This window comes from Oncorhynchus tshawytscha, linkage group LG26 (assembly GCF_018296145.1).
Source record: "Oncorhynchus tshawytscha isolate Ot180627B linkage group LG26, Otsh_v2.0, whole genome shotgun sequence".
In the NCBI taxonomy this organism is placed as follows: Eukaryota; Metazoa; Chordata; class Actinopteri; order Salmoniformes; family Salmonidae; genus Oncorhynchus; species Oncorhynchus tshawytscha.
Genome location: NC_056454.1, coordinates 15,267,394 through 15,287,579, shown reverse-complemented (window position 1 = coordinate 15,287,579; position 20,186 = coordinate 15,267,394). Strand labels below are relative to the sequence as shown.

The 20,186-nt window shown below is 48.5% G+C and overlaps 1 protein-coding gene across 1 annotated transcript in view; it reads right to left on the bottom strand.

Moving 5' to 3' along the window:
- Positions 1-2,016: 2,016 nt before the first annotated feature.
- Positions 2,017-20,186, bottom strand: part of gtf2e1 (general transcription factor IIE, polypeptide 1, alpha) — a 60,500-nt gene continuing 42,330 nt past the window's right edge. Inside the window, exons 3-5 of the mRNA XM_024389022.2 lie at positions 7,510-7,711; positions 6,757-7,004; positions 2,017-3,798 (exon numbers count right to left, since the gene is read on the bottom strand). Of these exons, the coding sequence (XP_024244790.1) occupies positions 3,332-3,798; positions 6,757-7,004; positions 7,510-7,711 (917 nt within the window). The 3' untranslated portion in view covers positions 2,017-3,331. The remainder of the gene's footprint in view (positions 3,799-6,756; positions 7,005-7,509; positions 7,712-20,186) is intronic.

The window sequence follows — 20,186 nt, the reverse complement described above, 5'->3', positions numbered from 1 at the left end:
GCCTGTACTCATTTCAAATGTCAGGGCTTTGTATTTCAACTTCTCAATGTATTTAGTCACTGTCGAATGAGCCCGCATCCGACTGAATGTCAGACTAGATTCAGAAAAGAACCGCTAAGGTTCATTCACTCGCCTCAATAAACACGGTACGCTACCTGCTATGCTTCCTTGCATTGTCACACAATGCATCAAAGCCAACACTAAACTTCCTCAGAACATTCAGAGAACTTCATCATTGACTATTTCAATAATGATGCGAGGCTTCTGTTGCCATATAGCCTACTGACATGCATAAGCATGCAATAAAATATGAACTTTGGCTGTTTCGCTATTGCATCTTGGCTCCGTACTTCAGAATTGACTAATTCACTGTCCACTAACTGGACTGGAAAGTCGATCTGCAGTGCAACTAATCTCCAGCGTCCCATGGGGTTGAGACACTGCTAGGTCTTACCAGACTACAGTACTTACCAGGCTGATGAGCCATAAGAAGAAGATGGAGGGCAAGGAGGCAGACAGACTGTTAGGTACGCAGAGACAGACAGGCACAGACAGGGTTGAACATGAATCTTCTTCTAGACCAGATCATCAGATAAATGATGACAGAACCTTCAAATCAATCACTATGTAATCTGCAGGTTAGCGTTATTCGTCATGAATCTGGTTCTGGAGGCAGCTCTACAGAGGTCACTAGCTGGCACAGCCACCAAGTCAGAAAAACTGGAGTTTAAGCCTAACCACACTGCTTAACCCATATCCTAACCCTAACCTTAAATCAAGGCCAAAAAGCTATTTTATTTTTTACAATATAGCCCCAAAGGGAAATCATTCTGCTCTGTCTCCAGGACAAGACTCACGACGATAAACGTCAACTTGCATGTAATCTCCCCCGGCATCCATCCTGAGCATCAATCATTACGAACCACACCAGACACTCTACACCCCCACCATAACCCCATGAGCTTCCTCCCCAGTCAACCAGGGGTGCCAACCTTAATCCCTTACCTGTTCAATAATTCCCTCTCTACTGCACCAACAGGGACCCCCAGCTCCAGACCAAGCCCCCACAATACACTGGGATGTGGCAGATCTGAGAAGAGACCCTGTAAAGGGGCTGGTTTGCCCCTCACCCCTCCCCTCTCCACGACAGCCACACTCCCCAACCCACCCCCCTCCATGACAGATCAATGGTCTGTGTGTGGCTATGCCGTTGGTTTTAATTGAGACTTCCAAAGGGCTGCATGGAGGCCAGGTGAGTTTAATGAGCTAGGGGTCGTGTTTCATCCTGACCTTTGAGGCGGTGCACTGCGGGTGGCCATCCTCTCATCTCCCTCTTTACCCAGAGGCCTCTCTACCGTAGGTTTATGTAAAAAGGCAACAGTATGGTATGGCACGGTTGTGCAAATATACATTCACCCTTACTCTGCTCTTATGAAGGTCCGAGAAGGTTGGTTACATTCCTGTAGGTAAGGTTGGATACAGTTTATCTCGATGAAACATATTTCTCTAAAGCATTTCAGGAGTTAGCATGAGCAATTAGCAGCATGACAAAACAGAATGTGCCCTTTTAAATAGCTTCCTCTCCTGGCCTGCTTCAGGACCACAGTTCTGATAGGACAGGTTAAAGCTACGCTGCTATACGATATGGAAGCCCCTGAGAAGCTCCGCTTGTTTTTCTACTAATTTAATTGGCCTGAAGATGCAAGGGAAGTGTGTGTGTGTGTGTGTGTGTGTGTGCGCCCGTCTCTTCGCCAGTCCACGGGGATAGCACTTCACCTTGTCTAAACTCCACTGTCGACATTTGAACTAATGCGAACTGGCAGCTTCTCCCTAAGCCATTTGGCCAGGTTCGACAGCCCCATAAGCAAGCTCACTTTTGAAAGCTGAAGAGAAACTACTCTGTTGATGAGGTAGCGGCAATGTCTCTACGAGGAGAAATAAGAAGACAACCAAACCTGTAATGGAATGTATCCAAGCAAGATCAAATAGACCAATAATGACAAAGAAATACTTCACTGAAATCCTCAAAAGTATCATCTGCTTTAATGTTGTACCTTAACAAATCAATGAACTTAAAACGTTAGGCAAGTGGCTCTTCATTGACAGGCTCAACTAAAGATGTGGCGGAGCCTAGTGGTGGGGAGGTGGTACAACTCAAAACCATATTAAAGAAAAGCAAAGAGAAATTTAACAAAGTCCATGTTCATGTTTAGCCAAAAAATGAAAATTAGACACGCTTGGCCCCTTTGCCAGCATAGAATTCAATAAGGATACCCTCTCTTTAAAAGAAAACATTGAATTACCATTGTTTTCTTCTCAATCTCTTTACACAGTCTATGGTAGTTCTTCCCTAACAGGTAAATACTGCTCTGTTAAAAAAAAAAAAAAAAAAGTGAAAAATTCATCAGAAGCAGAGAGTTGAAGGTTGGAGTGGTACTGTGTCTCACACAGCGACAGAGACACTGTCATATACAGTCACATTTTGGAGGGAAAAAGCCACATGCTCTGCAAATGTCATCCCCACGCCACCGCTAAAGGCCTCGCAATGGGGGGTGCCTCCGCGTTTGAGCAGGTCACCCCATCCCGGGGGTTACCGCGGTAACATCAAAGCCAGTATTATTCGCTCCAGAGTTGTCTCTTTCCTTGTGGAGGGAGCCCCCCCCCCCCAAAAAAAGCATCTCAATCGGATGAAAATAAAGAGGGAGCGTGTGTGTGTGTGTGTGTGTAGACGGAAAACGAGAGAGAGGGGCGAGGAGAAGAGAAATGAATAATAAACAGCTCGCCCTGAGAACAGTAAAGAATTCACAGAGTGTGGAGACCGAGAGCCATAAGGTTGGAGGAGCACTGGGAGAGAAAAGGAGCGGCGTGGTCTACTGTGGTCTAATGAACTGGTTGGCAACTGTGTGTGCGTGTGACTTGTTTTCCTGGACATGTTCCCAGATCTTCAACTCTGTTCCTGTTTAGTAATGGGTACAGGCGGTAGAGACAGGATGAGAGGGGAGGCAGTGTGTGTGTCTTCACTAGGCATCATGCTGTGGTTACAGAGCAACACTAGAGGAGTGTGCTGTAACATTCAGCTTCTGTAATACTGGGAGGAAACACTGACTGGTGGAGCCGAGTCTGACTGACTTGCCAGACGAACACACCGCTAATACACCTGTCATGGCAATAGGCAGTCTGGTCTCTAGAACAGAATTGGAACTAGAGTGACATCTTGTTTTCCCTCTTCGAGGGGAGAAGACGAGAGGGTGAAGGACACACGACAGAGAGAGAGAGAGAGACAGAGAGAGAGAGAGAGAGCCTGTGTACGTGAGTGTCTGTGTGTTTTCAGTCAGAAGTACATCTCCTGGAAGATGTTCTGTCCCATCTCGATGTAGGCCTCTTTCTCCTGAGAGCTCATCTTCTCCACTAGCTCTGGCCTCTGGCTCACCTCCCGATAGGAGAACGACCGCCCCCCCACCATCACCATGGACTCATCGGCCCCCACCTCCTCAAACTCGTCATCATCCTCCTCCTCCTCCTCCATCTCCATGCCCGTCGGCCGCCGCTGGGCCGCTGCCATAGGCGGCGGAGCCGTGGGAGAGTCCTCGTCTGATTCGCTGGTGTCGCTCTCCGAGTCGCTGCCCCTGGCTGCCGCTATGGCTCCGCCTCCTGCCGCTACGGCTCCGCCTCCTGCCGGCCCGGCACCGCTCCTCTTCTCATGGATGAGCAGGGCGCGCATCACTTCCTCGTTCTCATCCGATTGGCCGCCGCCGAGCCCGACCACGCCCACCTGGGCTCCTCCCGCGTCGTCTCCGGCTGCAGAGAGAACATCACAAGTCAATCAGAAACAGCTGATAATAAATCATTAGAAAAACAACAGTACATACGGCTATGCAAATACAAGTAAACTAGATGTGGCTAGATGTGCAAATTCATCACAGAGATTAAATGTCTTCTTTTAAAGTGACTCGGTCTAATAGTCAAGGAGGTCATTACAAAGACAAATTCCTCCAATAAAGGACTGAAAGGTCATGAATCAGAAAGGTTTTTCTTAAAGGGATAAGTGCAAGGTTTTATCTGTCTACTTCCCCAGAGTCCGATGAACTCATTAATACCATTTGAATGTCTCTGCATCCAGTATGGAGGAAGTTACGAGGTAGATTCGCGAGCCAATGAAAATGGTATCCATGAGATCTGACTCTGGGTAAGTAGATAAAGGGCTTCAATGCCAAAATCCTGCACTCGGCCTTTAATGAGCAGTCTAACCTCAGCCACACACACACACACACACACACTGATTACTCCCATTCAGACATCAGCCTTTAGTGGGAGATGGAAAAAAAAAAATCTAGAACCTAATGTCTTAAGGCCTTAACAGAGGATACGGAGCGACTCCCGTGCCAACCGAAATTGTATTCACATTTCATAATTTTGAATTTGTATCAGGATATCAAATTTGTTTTTTTATTTGCAAATTGTATCGTTGAATTCATAAATCAAAGTTGTATTCCATGATTTAATTGAATATTCAAGTTCAATATGTACATATTCAGTTTCAATACAGGGATAAGTTCAGGAAGTTCCCGTAAAAGGACGACACGCTGCTGCTTGCTTAACGAGTACCGCTCCCCCCTGATTCAGCTCATCCAGAGACTCCAACTCGGAACCTTTGCTTCACAAACACACATGACCCCTGACACCTGAAGCATTCCAGCCCACTCAGCTATAAAAAAATTTTTTTTTAAAGTATTTTTCAAATTCCGCGAGGAGCAACGCTTCACGCTGATGAGTGAGTTTAAAAAAAAAAAAGAGCTTCATCTGCTTCATTCACCCCCCTTCAAAATCACTCCACAGTGACCCCGGCAGTTGATCCGGAGCAACTGTAGGTCCAGTGGCACCGCTTTAACAGAAGTCACGCTGCCTGCTTAGCGAGTTACGCTTCCCCTGATCCAGCTCATATGGAGACTCAAACGCGGGTCTTAACACGAACCCATCGTGCTATTTAAAAAAGAAAACGACGCCTTCTACAATTGCGCAAGGGCACTTCAGGCTGTGTGAGTGAGTGTTACATTTCCCCATCTGCTGCAACAACACAAGTCTTCGAAGATCCAGCAAAGTTACTCGCCTGGTTTGGTGATCCATGATTACGTGATGAGAACCTTGCCTGAGACCTGTTTAGACACTTTTTTTTAAGCAGGGGCGGACTGGTTATCTGGCATTTCGAGCTAATGCCAGATGGGCTCGTCCATTTTAAACTTTGGTTTTCTTGCTCAAAATGATCATTCTCTGGCTAATAATGGGGGCCTCTAGGAAAAGAATGGGCCATTGTGGGTGCCACAGGGGAAAGAAGGGGCCGGTGTGTTAGAAATGCCAGGGACGATTTTCGGTCCAGCAGTTATAAGGTTAACGTGACTAACTGGGTTAGCCTGTTGAGCTAAAGCACAGGCATCGGTCCTGTGTCTTGGACGGGTCTCTTCAAGGAGGAGGTCAAAGGGGAATGAAGTGTAACACAGGTGGTTCGGTGACCAGGTTCGTTTGAGAGAAACTTGTCTGAGACCTGAAAAGCGGCATTGTCTGGTGCACAAGAGACCTGGGTTAGAGCCCCATCAGTTAAACGAACACATCTGCAGCCAAGGTTGTCCATCACATAGCCTCCTCGCACCTGGTCCTGACCCCGCGAGCTTACATGAAGGGTTCGCTACAAGCGGGAATCAGTCAGGTAATTGCAAGACGACTCATCACATGGATGGATCACCAATCCACCTTTCATTAAATGGGGTGCACAGAGCTTTCCGTTTGCCACAGAGAGTGTTGTTGTTGTTGAGCGGTAAGGCCTGATTTCGAACCCGGTCAGTTAGATTGGTGCCGTGATCTCGGAGTACGAGGTCAAAGGGGGTGTGAAATGCGAACCGAGGCGGTTTCGATGAAACTTGCTGGAGACTTGCGTCAGCTTCCTGAACTCATCCCTGTGGGCTTTCTCCAAGTGGGCTAACACAGGATTGTGACATGCAGGAGACCCGGTTCGAACCCAGTCAGTCACAAGAGCAAGAGGAAACAGGGAGTGGAAAGACTATCCCTTAGAAGGGCTCTGACATGGCTATTTAGCTATATTCTGTTTGGGGTCGTCTTGCGGTTTGAGTGACGCTCCCTTCTAACGCGGCCTGTGATCATCATAAAGTGGAACAGAAGGCACGTCCACGCTCCAGAGTCTTAGCATTCATAAGAGCTCGTAGCCAAATTGGTTCAAATGCTAGAGCCAAATTCCATGGGAAAGAAAATAAATTCAACATGCCACATTGGATTCAGAAACTGTTCTCCTCAGTCTTTCCTCTCTGGCAAAGTACCAGGATGTTGTCTCTGACATCTGAATCCATTGGGGAAGTTGAATACGAAACATTGATCAACTTGAAATGGCAGGTTATCTAAACTTGATAGACAATGAATGCAATAGCTAACATATTGAAACTGAATATATACATATTGAATAACACATTGTGATATTCATTCAATTTCAAATCATGAAATACAAGTTTGATTCATGAATTCAATGATCACAATTGTGCATTACAAATGCAAAAATATTAAATTCAATATCCTAATACAAATGAACACACTGTTGGCACTGAAGTCGCTTCAATAAACGATTTGGAGAACAAGTACACAGTGGAAAGCCTAGACAGACAAAGAGAGAGAGACACAAACAGACAAGACAGAGGGAGAGAGAGAGAAACAGCAGAGTCTGTACTTGCGCCACAGCAGCACTCGGTAACTCACAGTTCTTGAGTGGGTCTGGCTCGCTGTACGTTCCTCCATGCACAGTGCTCTCCGTCAGCCACACGGGTCTCTCCCTGGGTGCCTTCCCCTCGCTGGCCTGCCGGCGCTGCTGCTGCTCCTCCTGCTCCCCCATGCTGATCTCCACGTTCTGGGTGTACAGGTCGGCGTAGGACGAGCCCTTGGTGGACCAGGCCTCGCGGTGGGGACCGCCGGCTGCTGCACCCGCTGCCGCCGCCGCACGGTCCCGGCTACAGGGCGGGACAGAGAGCGACAACTTAGCACCGTCGCACGGGACAGTAGTTCACGGTGTGATCTGTTCATGAGAAGCCCGAGAGCCGTAAACGACATTGCATTCCACTAATAACAGACACAGGGACTTCCTCGGTGAATAAGTCACAGATTGCAGGTTAAGCAGAGATGTCACAAGTCAGTTTATAGGAGAGCCACATGTTTAGGAAGTTGGGCCAACTTTTTGCATTTGAAATACCGTTCTAATTCTAGACATTGTGACAAAGCATTCTTTAAATACCGCCCATGTAATGTTAATGTGGTGATGACATGGCTGCCATAGAACATTGTAGTGTCATGTAAAATGTATCGTAAAGGCAGAAACCTCAATGTTCTAACTAAATATATAACGCTCTGGTGTACAGGACTAGCCGAGCGGTGACAGGAACACATTTACAGCGGGACTCGGGGAAAAAAACGTGAACACTGATTGGATGTTGGAGGTGAAAAGGGGTGGGGGCCGACCTCTGTTTGAGGGCGGGGATCTCGGCAGGTTCGGGCTCCAGCAGGTCGTTTGATAGGTGGACGTCCTCGGTCTCACGCAGCAGCACGTATATGGGCTCGATTTGTTCGTTGAAACGGGCCACCAGGGTCCTGGCATCCTTCTTGGGCACCGCAGACTCGTCCTCCTCTACCTCCGTCTGACAGAACGTACAGCGAAACGTCCCTGAGAGAGAGATAGGGAGGAGAGATAAGGAGGAGAGAGAGAGAGAGGGAGAGAGAGAGGGAGAGAGAGAGGGAGGAGAGAGATAGCGAGATAGAGAGGAGAGAGATAGCGAGATAGAGAGGAGAGAGATAGCGAGATAGAGAGGAGAGAGATAGCGAGATAGAGAGGAGAGAGATAGGGAGGAGAGAGAGGAGAGAGTGAGTTCTAGGTCTCCAGGGCTGGTGCAGTTTAAGGCTTGCATGAACATGGTTGATGAATAATGCATGGCGGCGGTGGTGGTGTAGCTCCAGAGAACAGATAAAACTTGAAAATGTGCATTTCTCTTGCTCTCTCCCTCCCTCCCTCTTTCTCACCCCCGCTGGCTAGCTGATTACACACACACACACACACACACACACCCCACTCCTACCACGGAAAAAACTAACTAAGGCAACCTACGGTAGCTTAGTAGGTATCGAACGCCGTTTTGGTCAGTACTCGTCATCTGATGCGTCAAATAAGAGTAATTGACCAATCTGGACTTGAATAGCACTGCACTTCACTTAATAATTGAACACGTACATAATTTTTCTACGAAGTGATTACACTACCACTCGTAAATCATATATCACTGGTATATTTGCGATTATAAACTGGGTGGTTCGAGCACTGAATGCTGATTGGCTGACAGCCGTGGTACATCAGAACGTATACCACATGCAATTAGTAAAACTTTAAAAAAAAAATTGTCATACGTTGGTAACCAATTTATAATAGCAATAAGGCACCTTGGGGGTTTGTGGTATATGGCCAATATACCACAGCTAAGGGCTGTATCCAGGCACTCCGTGTTGCGTCGTGTTTAAGAACAGCCCTTAGCCGTGGTATATTGGCCATATACCACACCGCCTAAGGCCTTATTGCTTAAGTGTGACGCTGGTAAAGTTGGTTGGGTTAGACGGTTCAGACCACAGGCAGGAGCAATGCAGTGACGGAGCAGATAGGCCAGAAAAATGAACACGGATGTGGAGGTGTCTGTCTGTCTCGTTAGTTACCTCTATAGTTACTCAATCACCCTGGAGGAGACCGGCTGTGTGACGGAAACCCACCCGAGTGTGTGTCATCATACACAGACTTCTCCCCTCTGGTCCTCTGAGGGGGACAGTTACAGTATCTCATCCCACACACCATGGGAGACCCATGGAACGCACAAACAAACACACAGATACACACATGCAGTCATTTACGCCATCAAACAAACACGGTGCCCCCTGCTAAGAGGTCCTGATTAGAGCATTGGAACATGATGGACACATGGACACACACACACACACACACGTTAATTTTTGTCAGCTATATTACATGTCTTTTTCTCTTATATACAGAACAAAAATATAAATGATTCATGAGCTGAAATAAAAGATCCCAGAAATGTTCCATACACACAAAAGCTTATTTCTCTCCAATTTTGTGCACAAATTTATTTACATCCCTGTTAGTGAGCATTTCTCCTTTGCCAAGATAATCCATCCACCTGACATAAGCAACGGACAACAAACAAAAATAGAATTTTATCGATGGCTATTTGAATGCACAGAGACACCGTGATGAGATCCTGAGGCCCATTGTCGTTCCATTCATCCGCTGCCATCACCTCATGTTTCAGCATGATAATGGACAGTCCCATGTCGCAAGGATCTGTACACAGTTCCTGGAAGCTGGAAATGTCCCAGTTCTTCCATAGCCTGCGTTCTCAGACATATCACCCATTGAGCATGTTTTGGGATGCTCTAGATCAGGCCTGGGCAATTACAGTTTTCGGGGGGTGGGGGGATTGGTGTCACACTCCCCCATCCCTAGCAAACACAGCTGGGTTGATTGGTAGCACACTCCCCCATCCCTAGCAAACACAGCTGGGTTGATTGGTGTCACACTCCCCCCCATCCCTAGCAAACACAGCTGGGTTGATTGGTGTCACACTCCCCCCCCCATCCCTAGCAAACACAGCTGGGTTGATTGGTGTCACACTCCCCCATCCCTAGCAAACACAGCTGGGTTGATTGGTGTCACACTCCCCCATCCCTAGCAAACACAGCTGGGTTGATTGGTGTCACACTCCCCCATCCCTAGCAAACACAGCTGGGTTGATTGGTGTCACACTCCCCCATCCCTAGCAAACACAGCTGGGTTGATTGGTGTCACACTCCCCCCCATCTGTGCCCAAAATATTACTGTGCTTCTAATATCAAGCAATTGCTAAAAGCATAAATATTTTCCCACATCGGGGAGAAAAGAAAATGCACTCGCATTTGCCGACCACGAGAGCGGCAACACAGATCTGATCAAAATCTGATGTGAACAAAACAAAATAGCCTAGCGACATGAAAGTACAAGAGAGTATACATCATTTTCTTTTGAGGTTAGTTACAATCAAAGTGTCCTGGCTCGCTGGCTATGCATCAGTTCAACACTGAGCCATCTGCTCCATAGGCTATTTTCAGTCCCTTCGATGGGAGCGGCACCCGCATGACTACAGACCCTCAACCACCCGCCCTGTGTGTGTGTGTGTGTGTCTCTCTCTCTCTCTCTTAAATGAACGCCTGTCAACAGATTGAAAGATCCACTGGCTCGTCGACAACAACTCAAAATAACAAGAAACAAAAATCACACAGTCCGTTTCGGTCTGCTTTTCCTGTTTCCAATGTGACAGACTAAAATAAGGAAAAAATTCAAATCTGACAAACGAAGATAAGAAAAATAGCTACGGGTGAAATCATAGCAATTTTGTCCCTTGACAGGGGAATGTATCGACAAGCTTGAAGAGTGTGATATCTCTCGCTCTCTCTCTCTCTGTGTGTGCGTCTGGCCACCACAATGCACAGGAGCTAGTACCGGCTGCACCAGGTGAACAGAGAGGACCAACAGCCGATTCGCACTGTGTGTGTGTGTGTGTGTGACAGCAAATGGCCTCCGGCTTTCTGATTGGTGACAAGGTGGAAAGTGAGGGCACGCTTGTCGAGAGTGACACCTCTCCACAGAGGAATAGCGACTGACATGGACTGAGGTGTCATTACTGCCGCAGGAGAGAGGGAGGTGACATGACTCAACTCTGGCTGACGAACTGAAGAACAAAATACTCCCTGCAACAAGAAAATCTATATTGAAAAGCTTGAAATAACTCCTTAGCACAAACTGCAATGAGGAAAAGTCAGATACCACAGATGAGCCTTCAAAAGCCAGCCAGACAGTTATAGAAAATAGAGTGGTACAACACTGCCCAGTGGACCCCCAAACGTTTCACAAGTTTGTTGTAGCCCTGAACTAGCTAATTAATTTACCTAATCAAGGGCTTGATAATTCGTTTAAAAGTAGAAACAGATGTACTAGTTCAAATACATGGAACCTCCCCATTAATGCCAAGGACAATGGGGGGAGCTCAGACCCAGACAGCGAGAGCAAGCCTCAGAGGGAGCCCATGCTAGTCTGTAACAGAAGGGAGACGAGAGATCAGCAAGAGAGACCTGAGAGAAACCAGACAGAGATCGTAGCGAGAGACCAAAGAGAGAGAGAGAGACCAGAGAGAGAGAGAGACCAGAGAGAGAGAGAGAGACACGAGAGAGAGACACCAGAGAGAGACCAGAGAGAGAGAGAGACCAGAGAGAGAGAGACCAGAGAGACGAGAGAGAGAGACCAGAGAGACGAGAGAGAGAGACCAGAGAGACAAGAGAGAGAGACCAGAGAGACGAGAGAGAGAGACCAGAGAGACGAGAGACAGACCAGAGAGACGAGAGAGAGAGACGAGAGAGACAGACGAGAGAGACGAGAGAGACAGACCAGAGAGACGAGAGAGACGAGAGAGAGAGACCAGAGAGAGAGACCAGAGAGAGAGACCAGAGAGCGACGAGAGACCAGAGAGAGAGAGAGAGAGAGACCAGAGAGACCAGAGAGAGAGACGAGAGAGAGAGACCAGAGAGACCAGAGAGAGAGAGAGACACGAGAGAGAGACACGAGAGAGAGACCAGAGAGAGAGACCAGAGAGAGAGAGAGACCAGAGACGAGAGAGAGAGACCAGAGAGACGAGAGAGAGAGACCAGAGAGAGAGAGAGACCAGAGACCAGAGGAGCGAGAGAGACCAGAGACCAAGAGAGACCAGAGAGAGACCAGAGAGACCAGAGAGACCAGAGAGACCAGAGAGACCAGAGAGAGAGACGAGAGAGAGAGACCAGAGAGACCAGAGAGAGAGAGACTGAGAGAGAGACCAGAGAGACCAGAGAGACCAGAGAGAGAGAGAGAGAGACACAGAGAGAGAGAGAGAGAGAGAGACACAGAGAGACAGAGAGAGAGAGACCAGAGAGACGAGAGAGAGACCAGAGAGGAGAGAGAGAGAGACAGAGAGAGAGAGAGAGACCAGAGAGAGAGAGAGACCAGAGAGAGAGAGAGAGAGAGAGACCAGAGAGACAGAGAGAGAGACACAGAGAGAGAGAGAGAGAGAGAGACCAGAGAGAGAGAGAGACAGAGAGAGAGACCAGAGAGAGACACCAGAGAGAGAGAGACCAGAGAGAGAGAACTGAGAGAACCAGAGAGAGAGAGAGAGACACCAGAGAGAGAGAGAGAGATCAGAGAGGGAGAGATCAGAGAGAGATCAGATAGATCAGAAGACGAGAGAGAGAGGATATCAGAAGACAAGAAGAGAGAGAGAGAAGAAGAAGATATATATCAACCAGAGAGAGAGACCAGAGCGAGAGAGAGAAGAGAGCGAGAGAGACCAGAAGAGACAGAGAGACCAGAAGAGACCAGAGAGAGACCAGAGAAGCGAGACCAGAGACAGAGAGACCAGAGGCGAGCAGAGAACCAGAGAGACCAGAGAGACCAGAGAGCGAGACCAGAGACAGAGAGACCAGATGACGAGATAGACCAAGACCAGAGACCAGGAGCGATAGAGACCAGAGAAGAGAGAAACCAGAGAGCCAGAGAGACCAGAGAGAGAGACCAGAGAGAGAGAGACCAGAGAGCGAGATCAGAGAGAAGACCAGAGAGAGAGATCAGAGACCAGAGCGAAGAAGATCAGAGAAGAGAGAGAGACCAGAGAGAGAGACCAGAGACCAGAGACAGAGAGCGAGGAGACCAGAGAGAGAGAGAGACCAGAGAGCGAGCGAGAGACCAGAGAGAAGAAACGAGAATAGACAAGAGAAAGAAAGAGATAGATCAGAGAGAGACCAGAGAGAGAGAGACCAGAGACCAGAGAGAGACCAGAGAGAGACCAGAGAGAGAGACCAGAGGCGAGACCAGAGACAGAGAGAGAGACCAGAGAGCGAGCGAAGATCCAGAGACCAGAGACCAGAGACGAGACGAGCAAGAAGACCAAAAGCGAAAGGCCAAGACAGAAAGCGAAGAGACCAGAGAGAGAGAGACCAGAGAACGAGACCAGAGAGCGAGACCAGAGAAACGAGATCAGAGAGAGAAGACCAGAGAGCGAGAGAGATCAGAAGGCGAGAGACCAGAATGCGAAGAGATCAGAGAAGACCAAGACAGAGCGAAGAGAGATCAGAAGAGAGACCAGAGAAGCGAGAGACCAGAAGCGAGAGAGAGAGACCAGAGAGACCAGAGAGACCAGAGAGACCAAAAGAGACAGACCCAGAGAAGAGAGACCAGAGAGAGACCAGAGAGAGAGATCAGACCAGAGAGAGAGAGAAGAGACCAGAGAGTGAGAAGACCAGAGAGCGAGAAGAAGAGACCAGAGAGAGAGACCAGAGACCAGAGTGACGAGAGAGAGACAGAGAGACCAGAGAAGAGAGACCAGAGACCAGCGACCAGAGAAGAGACAAGACCAGAAGACGAAGAGAGAGAAGAGACCAAGAGCCCGAGAGACCAGAAGGCGAGAAGAAGACAGAGAGACCAGAGAGAGAGAGACCAGAGAAGAGAGACAGAGAGAGAGAGAGAAAGAGAGACCAGAGAGAAAGAGAGAACAGAGAGAGTGAGAGAAGAGACCAGAGAGAGAGAGAGAGAGAGACCAGAGACAGAGAGACCAGAGAGAGAGACAGAGAGACCAGAGAGAGAGCGAGACCAGAAGCGAGACCAGAGAGCGAAGAGAGGAATAAGAGCGAGAGAGACCAGAAGCGAGAAGAGACAGAGAGCAGAGAGAGAGAGAGAGAGAGACCAGAAGGTAGAGAGAGCAGAGACCAGAAGCAGAGAGAGAGACCAGAGAGAGATGAGAGAGAGAGAAACAGAGAGAGACAGAGCAGAGACAAGCAGAGAGAGACCAGAGAAGAGAAGAGAGAGAGAGACCAGAGAGAGAAGAAGAGAGAGAGAGAGACCAGAGAGAGAGAGAGAGAGAGAGAGAGAGACCAGAGAGAGAGAGAGACCAGAAGAGAGAGAGAAGAGAGAGACAGAGATAGAGAGAGAGACCAGAGAGAGAGAGAGAGAGAGAGACAGAGAGAGAGAGACCAGAGAGAGAGAGAGAGAGAGACCAGAGAGACGAGAGAGACCAGAGAGAGAGAGAGACGAGAGAGAGAGAGACCAGAGAGAGACAGAGAGAGACCAGAGAGAAAGACCAGAGAGAGAGAGAGACCAGAGAGAGAGGAAAGAGACCAGAGAGAGAGAGAGACGACCCAGAGAGAGAGAGAGACCAGAGAGAAGAGATATAACGAGACAGAAGCGAAGAAGAGACCAGAGAGCGATAGACCAGAGAGCGAGACCAGATACCAGAGAGACAGATATAGATATAGAGACGATATACCAGAGAGAGAGAGACTGAGAGACCAGAGAGAGACTGAAAGGAACCAGAGGAGAGACCGAAGACCAGAGATAACAAAGACAATATTTATGAACTAGAGCAGGCCAAGAGACCAGATGTGAGAGACCAGAGATATAGACCAGAGATATAGAGTAGACCAGATAGACCAGAGAGAGAGAGACTCTCTATCTGAGATCCTATCTAGAGATCTATATAGACCAGAGAGATAGATATATATCTCTGAGAGATATATAACCATATATATATAATCAGAGACCAGAGAGACTCTCTCTCTAGAATCTCTAAGAGAGAGAGAGAGACCAGAGAGAGACAGAGAGAGACAGAGAGACCAGAGAGAGAGAGAGAGAGAGAGACCAGAGAGAGAGACCAGAGAAGAGAGAGACCAGAGAGAGACAGAGAGAGACCAGAGACCAGAGAGAGACCAGAGAGACCAGAGAGAGAGAAGAGAGAGACCAGAGAGAGAGAGAGACAGAGAGAGACCCCAGAGAGAGAGAGAGACGAGACCAGAGAGAGACAAGTGAGAGAGAAGAGACCAGAGAGACCAGAGATAGAGACCAGAGATAGAGAGACCAGAGAAGAGATCTAGAGAGACCAGAGACCAGAGAGACCAGAGAAGAGACCAGAGGAGAGACAGAGACAAGGCAGAAGAGAGAGACCAGAGAAGAGAGAGAGAGAGAGACTCGCAGAGAGAGAGAGACAGAGAGAGAGACCAGAGAGATATAGATAGATAGAGACCAAGAGAGAGAGAGACCAGAGAGACCAGAGGCGAGAGAGACCAGAGACAGAGAGAGACCAGAGAGACCAGAGACCAGAGATATACCATACATCCAGACCAGAGATATATATAAAGAGAGATAGAGACCAGAGAGACCAGAGAGAGACCAGAGAGAGACCAGAGAGACCAGAGAGAGAGAGAGACCAGAGAGACCAGAGAGACCAGAGAGAGAGAGACCAGAGAGAGACCAGAGAGAGACAGAGAGAGAGACCAGAGAGAGAGAGACAGAGACCAGAGACCAGAGAGACCAGAGAGACGAGAGACCAGAGACCAGAGAGAGACCAGAGATGATATATAGATAACCAGAGAGAAGAGACCAGAGACCGGAGTGAGACCAGAGAGATATAGAGAGAGACCAGAGAGTGACCAGAGACCAGAGACCAGAGAGACCAGTGACCAGAGAGAGATAGACCAGAGAGCGAGACCAGAGACCCAGAGACCAGAGAGCGAGAGAGACCAGAGAGAGCGAAGAGACCAGACAGAGAATCCGCGAGAGAGAGACAGAGACCAGAGACAGAGAGACCAGAGAGAGAGACCAGAGAGAGAGACCAGAGAGAGAGACCAGAGAGACCAGAGAGAGAGACCAGAGAGAGAGACAGAGAGAGACCAGAGAGAGAGACCAGAGACCAGAGACCAGAGACCAGAGAGAAGAGAGAGAGACCAGAGAGCGACCAGAGAGACCAGAGCGAGACCAGAGAGAGAGAGACCAGAGAGAGACCAGAGACCAGAGAGAGAGAGACCAGAGAGGACCAGAGAGACCAGAGAGAGAGAGACCAGAGAGAGAGAGACCAGAGAGACCAGAGAGAGAGACCAGAAGAGAGAGACCAGAGAGAGAGACCAGAGAGACAGAGAGAGAGACCAGAGACCAGAGAGCGAGAGAGACCAGAGACCAGAGAGAGAGAGACCAGAGAGAGACCAGAGAGACCAGAGACCAGAGAGAGAGAGAGACCAGAGACCAGAGACCAGAGAGAGACGAGAGAGACCAGAGACCAGAGAGAGAGAGACCAGAGAGAGAGAGAGAGAGACCAGAGACCAGAGAGAGACCAGAGAGAGAGAGAGAGAGAGACCAGAGATAGACCAGAGAGACCAGAGAGACCAGAGAGAGAGACCAGAGAGAAGACCAGAGAGACGAGACCAGAGACCAGACCAGAGAGAGACCAGAGAAGACCAGAGAGAGAGACCAGAGAGAGAGACCAGAGAGAGAGAGAGACCAGAGAGAGAGACCAGAGAGAGACGAGACCAGAGAGAGAGAGAGAGACCAGAGAGAGAGACCAGAGAGAGAGAGAGAGACCAGAGAGACCAGAGAGAGACCAGAGAGAGACCAGAGAGAGACCAGAGAGAGAAGAGACCAGAGAGAGAGAGAGACCTAGAGACCAGAGAGAGATAACTTAGAGAGAGAGAGAGAGACCAGAGAGACCAGAGACTGCAGAGAGAGAGAGACCAGAGAGAGAGACCAGAGAAGACCAGAGAGAGAAGAGACCAGAGAGAGAGCGAGACCAGAGAGACAACCAGAGAGAGACCAGAGAGACGAGAGATAGACCAGAGACCAGAGACGACCAGAGACCAAGAAGACCAGAGAGAGAGAACCAGAGACCAGAGAGACCAGAGAGAGAGACCAGAGAATAGATATAGACCAGAGAGAGACCAGAGATAGAGAGACCAGAGAGACCAGAGAGAGACCAGAGAGAGAGAAATAGACCAGAGAGACCAGAGAGACCAGAGAGAGACCAGAGAGACAAGATAATCGAGACCAGAACTAGAGAGAGAGAGACCAGAGATCTATATATATAAGAGACCAGAGAGAGATATAAGGAGAGAGAGACCAGAGACCAGAGAGAGACCAGAGAGAGATAGACAGAGAGATATATAGGAACCAGAGATAGAGAGAGAGAGAGAGACAGAGACCAGAGAGAGAGAGAGACCAGAGAGACCAGAGAGACCAGAGAGAGAGAGAGACAGAGAGAGAGAGAGACCAGAGAGACCAGAGAGACCAGAGAGAGACCAGAGAACCAGAGAGAGAGAGACCCAGAGAGAGAGAGAGACAGAGAGAGAGAGAGACCAGAGAGACAAGAGAAAGAGACAGAGAGAGACCAGAGAGAGAGACCAGAGAATCAGAGACCAGAGAGACAGAAGAGAACGAGAGAGAGAGACCAGAGAGAGAGACCAGAGAGACCAGAGACAGCGAAGAGACCAGAAGCAGAGAGCGAGAGAGAGACCAGAGGAGCGAGAGACCAGAGAGCGACCAGAGAGACCAGAGAGAGAGAGACCAGAGAGAGGAGACCAGAGAGACCAGAGAGAGAGAGAGAACCAGAGACCAGAGAGAGACCAGAGACCAGAGAGAGACCAGAGAGACCAGAGAGAGAGACAGAGAGCGACCAGAGAGAGAGAGAGAAGAGAGACAGAGAATCAGAGAGAGACCAGAGAGAATAGATATAAGAGACAGAGGAAGCGAGACCAGAGATGACGAGAGACCAGAGAGATAGAGAGACCAGAGATATAGCGAGACCAGAGATATAGATATAATCAGAGATATATATAATCCAGATATATATTAACTAGAATATATATACACCAGAGATATAGAGAACCAGAGAGAGAGAGACCAGAGAGAGAGATAGAGACAGAGATATAATCAGAGAGAGACCAGAGAGAGACCAGAGACCAGAGAGAGAGACCAGAGAGAGACCAGAGAGAGAGAAGAGAGACCAGAGAGAGACCAGAGAGCGAGAGAGAGAGACCAGAGAGAGAGAGAGACGAGAGAGAGAGACCAGAGAGAGACCAGAGACCAGAGAGAGAGACAGAGACCTGAGAGGAACAGAGAGATAGAGAGGCAAGAGACCAGAGAAAGCGAGAGGAACAGAGAAGGGAGAGACCAGAGAACTAGACCAGAGAGACAACTGCAGAGATAGAGACCAGAGAGAGACCAGATAGAGACAGAGACCAGACCAGAGAGACCAGAGAGAGAGACCAGATATAAGAGACTGCAGAGAGAGATAGAGAGACCAGAGAGAGAGAGACCAGAGACCAGAGAGAGAGAGAGAGAGAGAGACCAGAGAGACCAGAGAGAGAGGCGAGACAGAGAGCAGAGAGACCAGAGAGAGACCAGAGAGAGAGAGACCAGAGAGACCAGCGAGACCAGAGAGAGAGACCAGAGAGAGACAGAGAGAGAAGACCCCAGAGAGAGCGACCAGAGAGAGAGAGACCAGAGAGACCAGAGAGAGAGACCAGAGAGAGAGCGAGAGAGAGACCAGAGAGAAGAGACCAGAGAGACAGAGACCAGAGAGAGACCAGAGAGACGAGAGAGAGAGACCAGAGAGACTCATAGATATATATAAGACTGAGAGAAGAGAGAGAGAGACCAGAGAGATATAGACCAGAGAAGAAGAGAGAGAGACCAGAGAGAGAGACAGAGACAGATAGAGAGAGACAGAGAGAGAGAGAGAAAGATACCAGAGAGACTGCATAGAGACCAGAGAGAGACCAGAGAGAGACCAGAGAGAGAGACCAGAGAGAGAGAATAGAGAGAGACCAGAGAGAGAGACCAGAAGAGAGGCAGAGAAGACCAGAGAGAGAGAGAGACCAGAGAGACCAAAGAGAGACAGAGAGAGAGAGAGAACCAGAGACCAGAGAGAGACCAGAGATATATAGACCAGAGAGAGACCAGAGAGAGACAGAGAGAGAGAGACCAGAGAGAGAGAGACCCAGAGAAGAGAGAACCCATAACCAGAGATTTATATAGACCAGAGAGATAGAGAGAGACCAGAGAGAGACCAGAGAAGACAGACCAGAGTATATACCAGATATATATATATAGACTAGAGAATAATCTGCATATATATAATCATAATATCAGAGAAGGCAAGATAGAAGATATATATTAACCGGTAGAGAACTGCAGATCTATATATATACCAGAGAGATATTTATATATATATAACTGAGACCAGAGAGAGAACTATAGACCAGAGAGAGATAGAGAATCCAGAGGTATTATAAGGTAGAGAGACCAGAGAGATAATCAAGATATATATATATATATATAACCATATATATATATATAACTAGAGATTAACTGCATATACAGATAGACCAGAGATATAACTGGGATATATACCAGAGATAACTGAGAGAGACCAGAGAGACCAGAGAGAAGACCAGAGAGACCAGAGAGAGACCAGAGAGAGAGAGAGACCAGAGAGAGTGACCAGAGAAGAGGACAGAAGAACAGAGAGAGACCAGAGAGACCAGAGAGAGATATATACCAGAGGACCAGAGAGACCAGAGAGAGAGAGAGACCAGATAGCGAGACCAGACGAGAGACAGATAAAGAGAGAGACCAGAGACCAGAGAGAGAGAACTGACCAGAGAGAGAAGAGAGACCAGAGAGAGAGAGAGAGACCAGAGAGAGAAGAGACCAGAGAGAGAGAGAGACCAGACCCAGAGAGAGAGACAGAGAGACCAGAGAGAGAGAGACCAGAGAGAGAGACCAGAGAGAGAGAGAGAGAGACCAGAGAGCGAGAGAGAGACCAGAGAGAGCGAGAGAGAGACCCAGAGAGAGCGAGAGAGACCAGAGATAAGAGAGACCAGAGAGACCAGAGAGACCAGAGGAGCGAGAGAGACCAGAGAGAGAGAGACCAGAGAGAGAGACCAGAGATAGATATATAATCAGACCAGAGGAGAGAGACCAGAGACCAGAGCGAGATATCACAGAGACCATATAAGACCAGAGAGAGACCAGAGAGAGACCAGAGAGAGTGACCAGAGATCAAGAGAGACCAGAGACCAGAGAGAGAGATAGAGACCAGAGAGAGAGAGACCAGAGATACGACCAGAGAGAGACCAGAGAACTGGAGAGAGACAGAGAAGACCAGAGAGAGAGAGACCAGAGAGAGAGACCAGAGAGAGAGAGAGAGACAGAGAGAGACCAGAGAGAGAGAGAGAGAGACCAGAGAGAGAGAGAGAGAGAG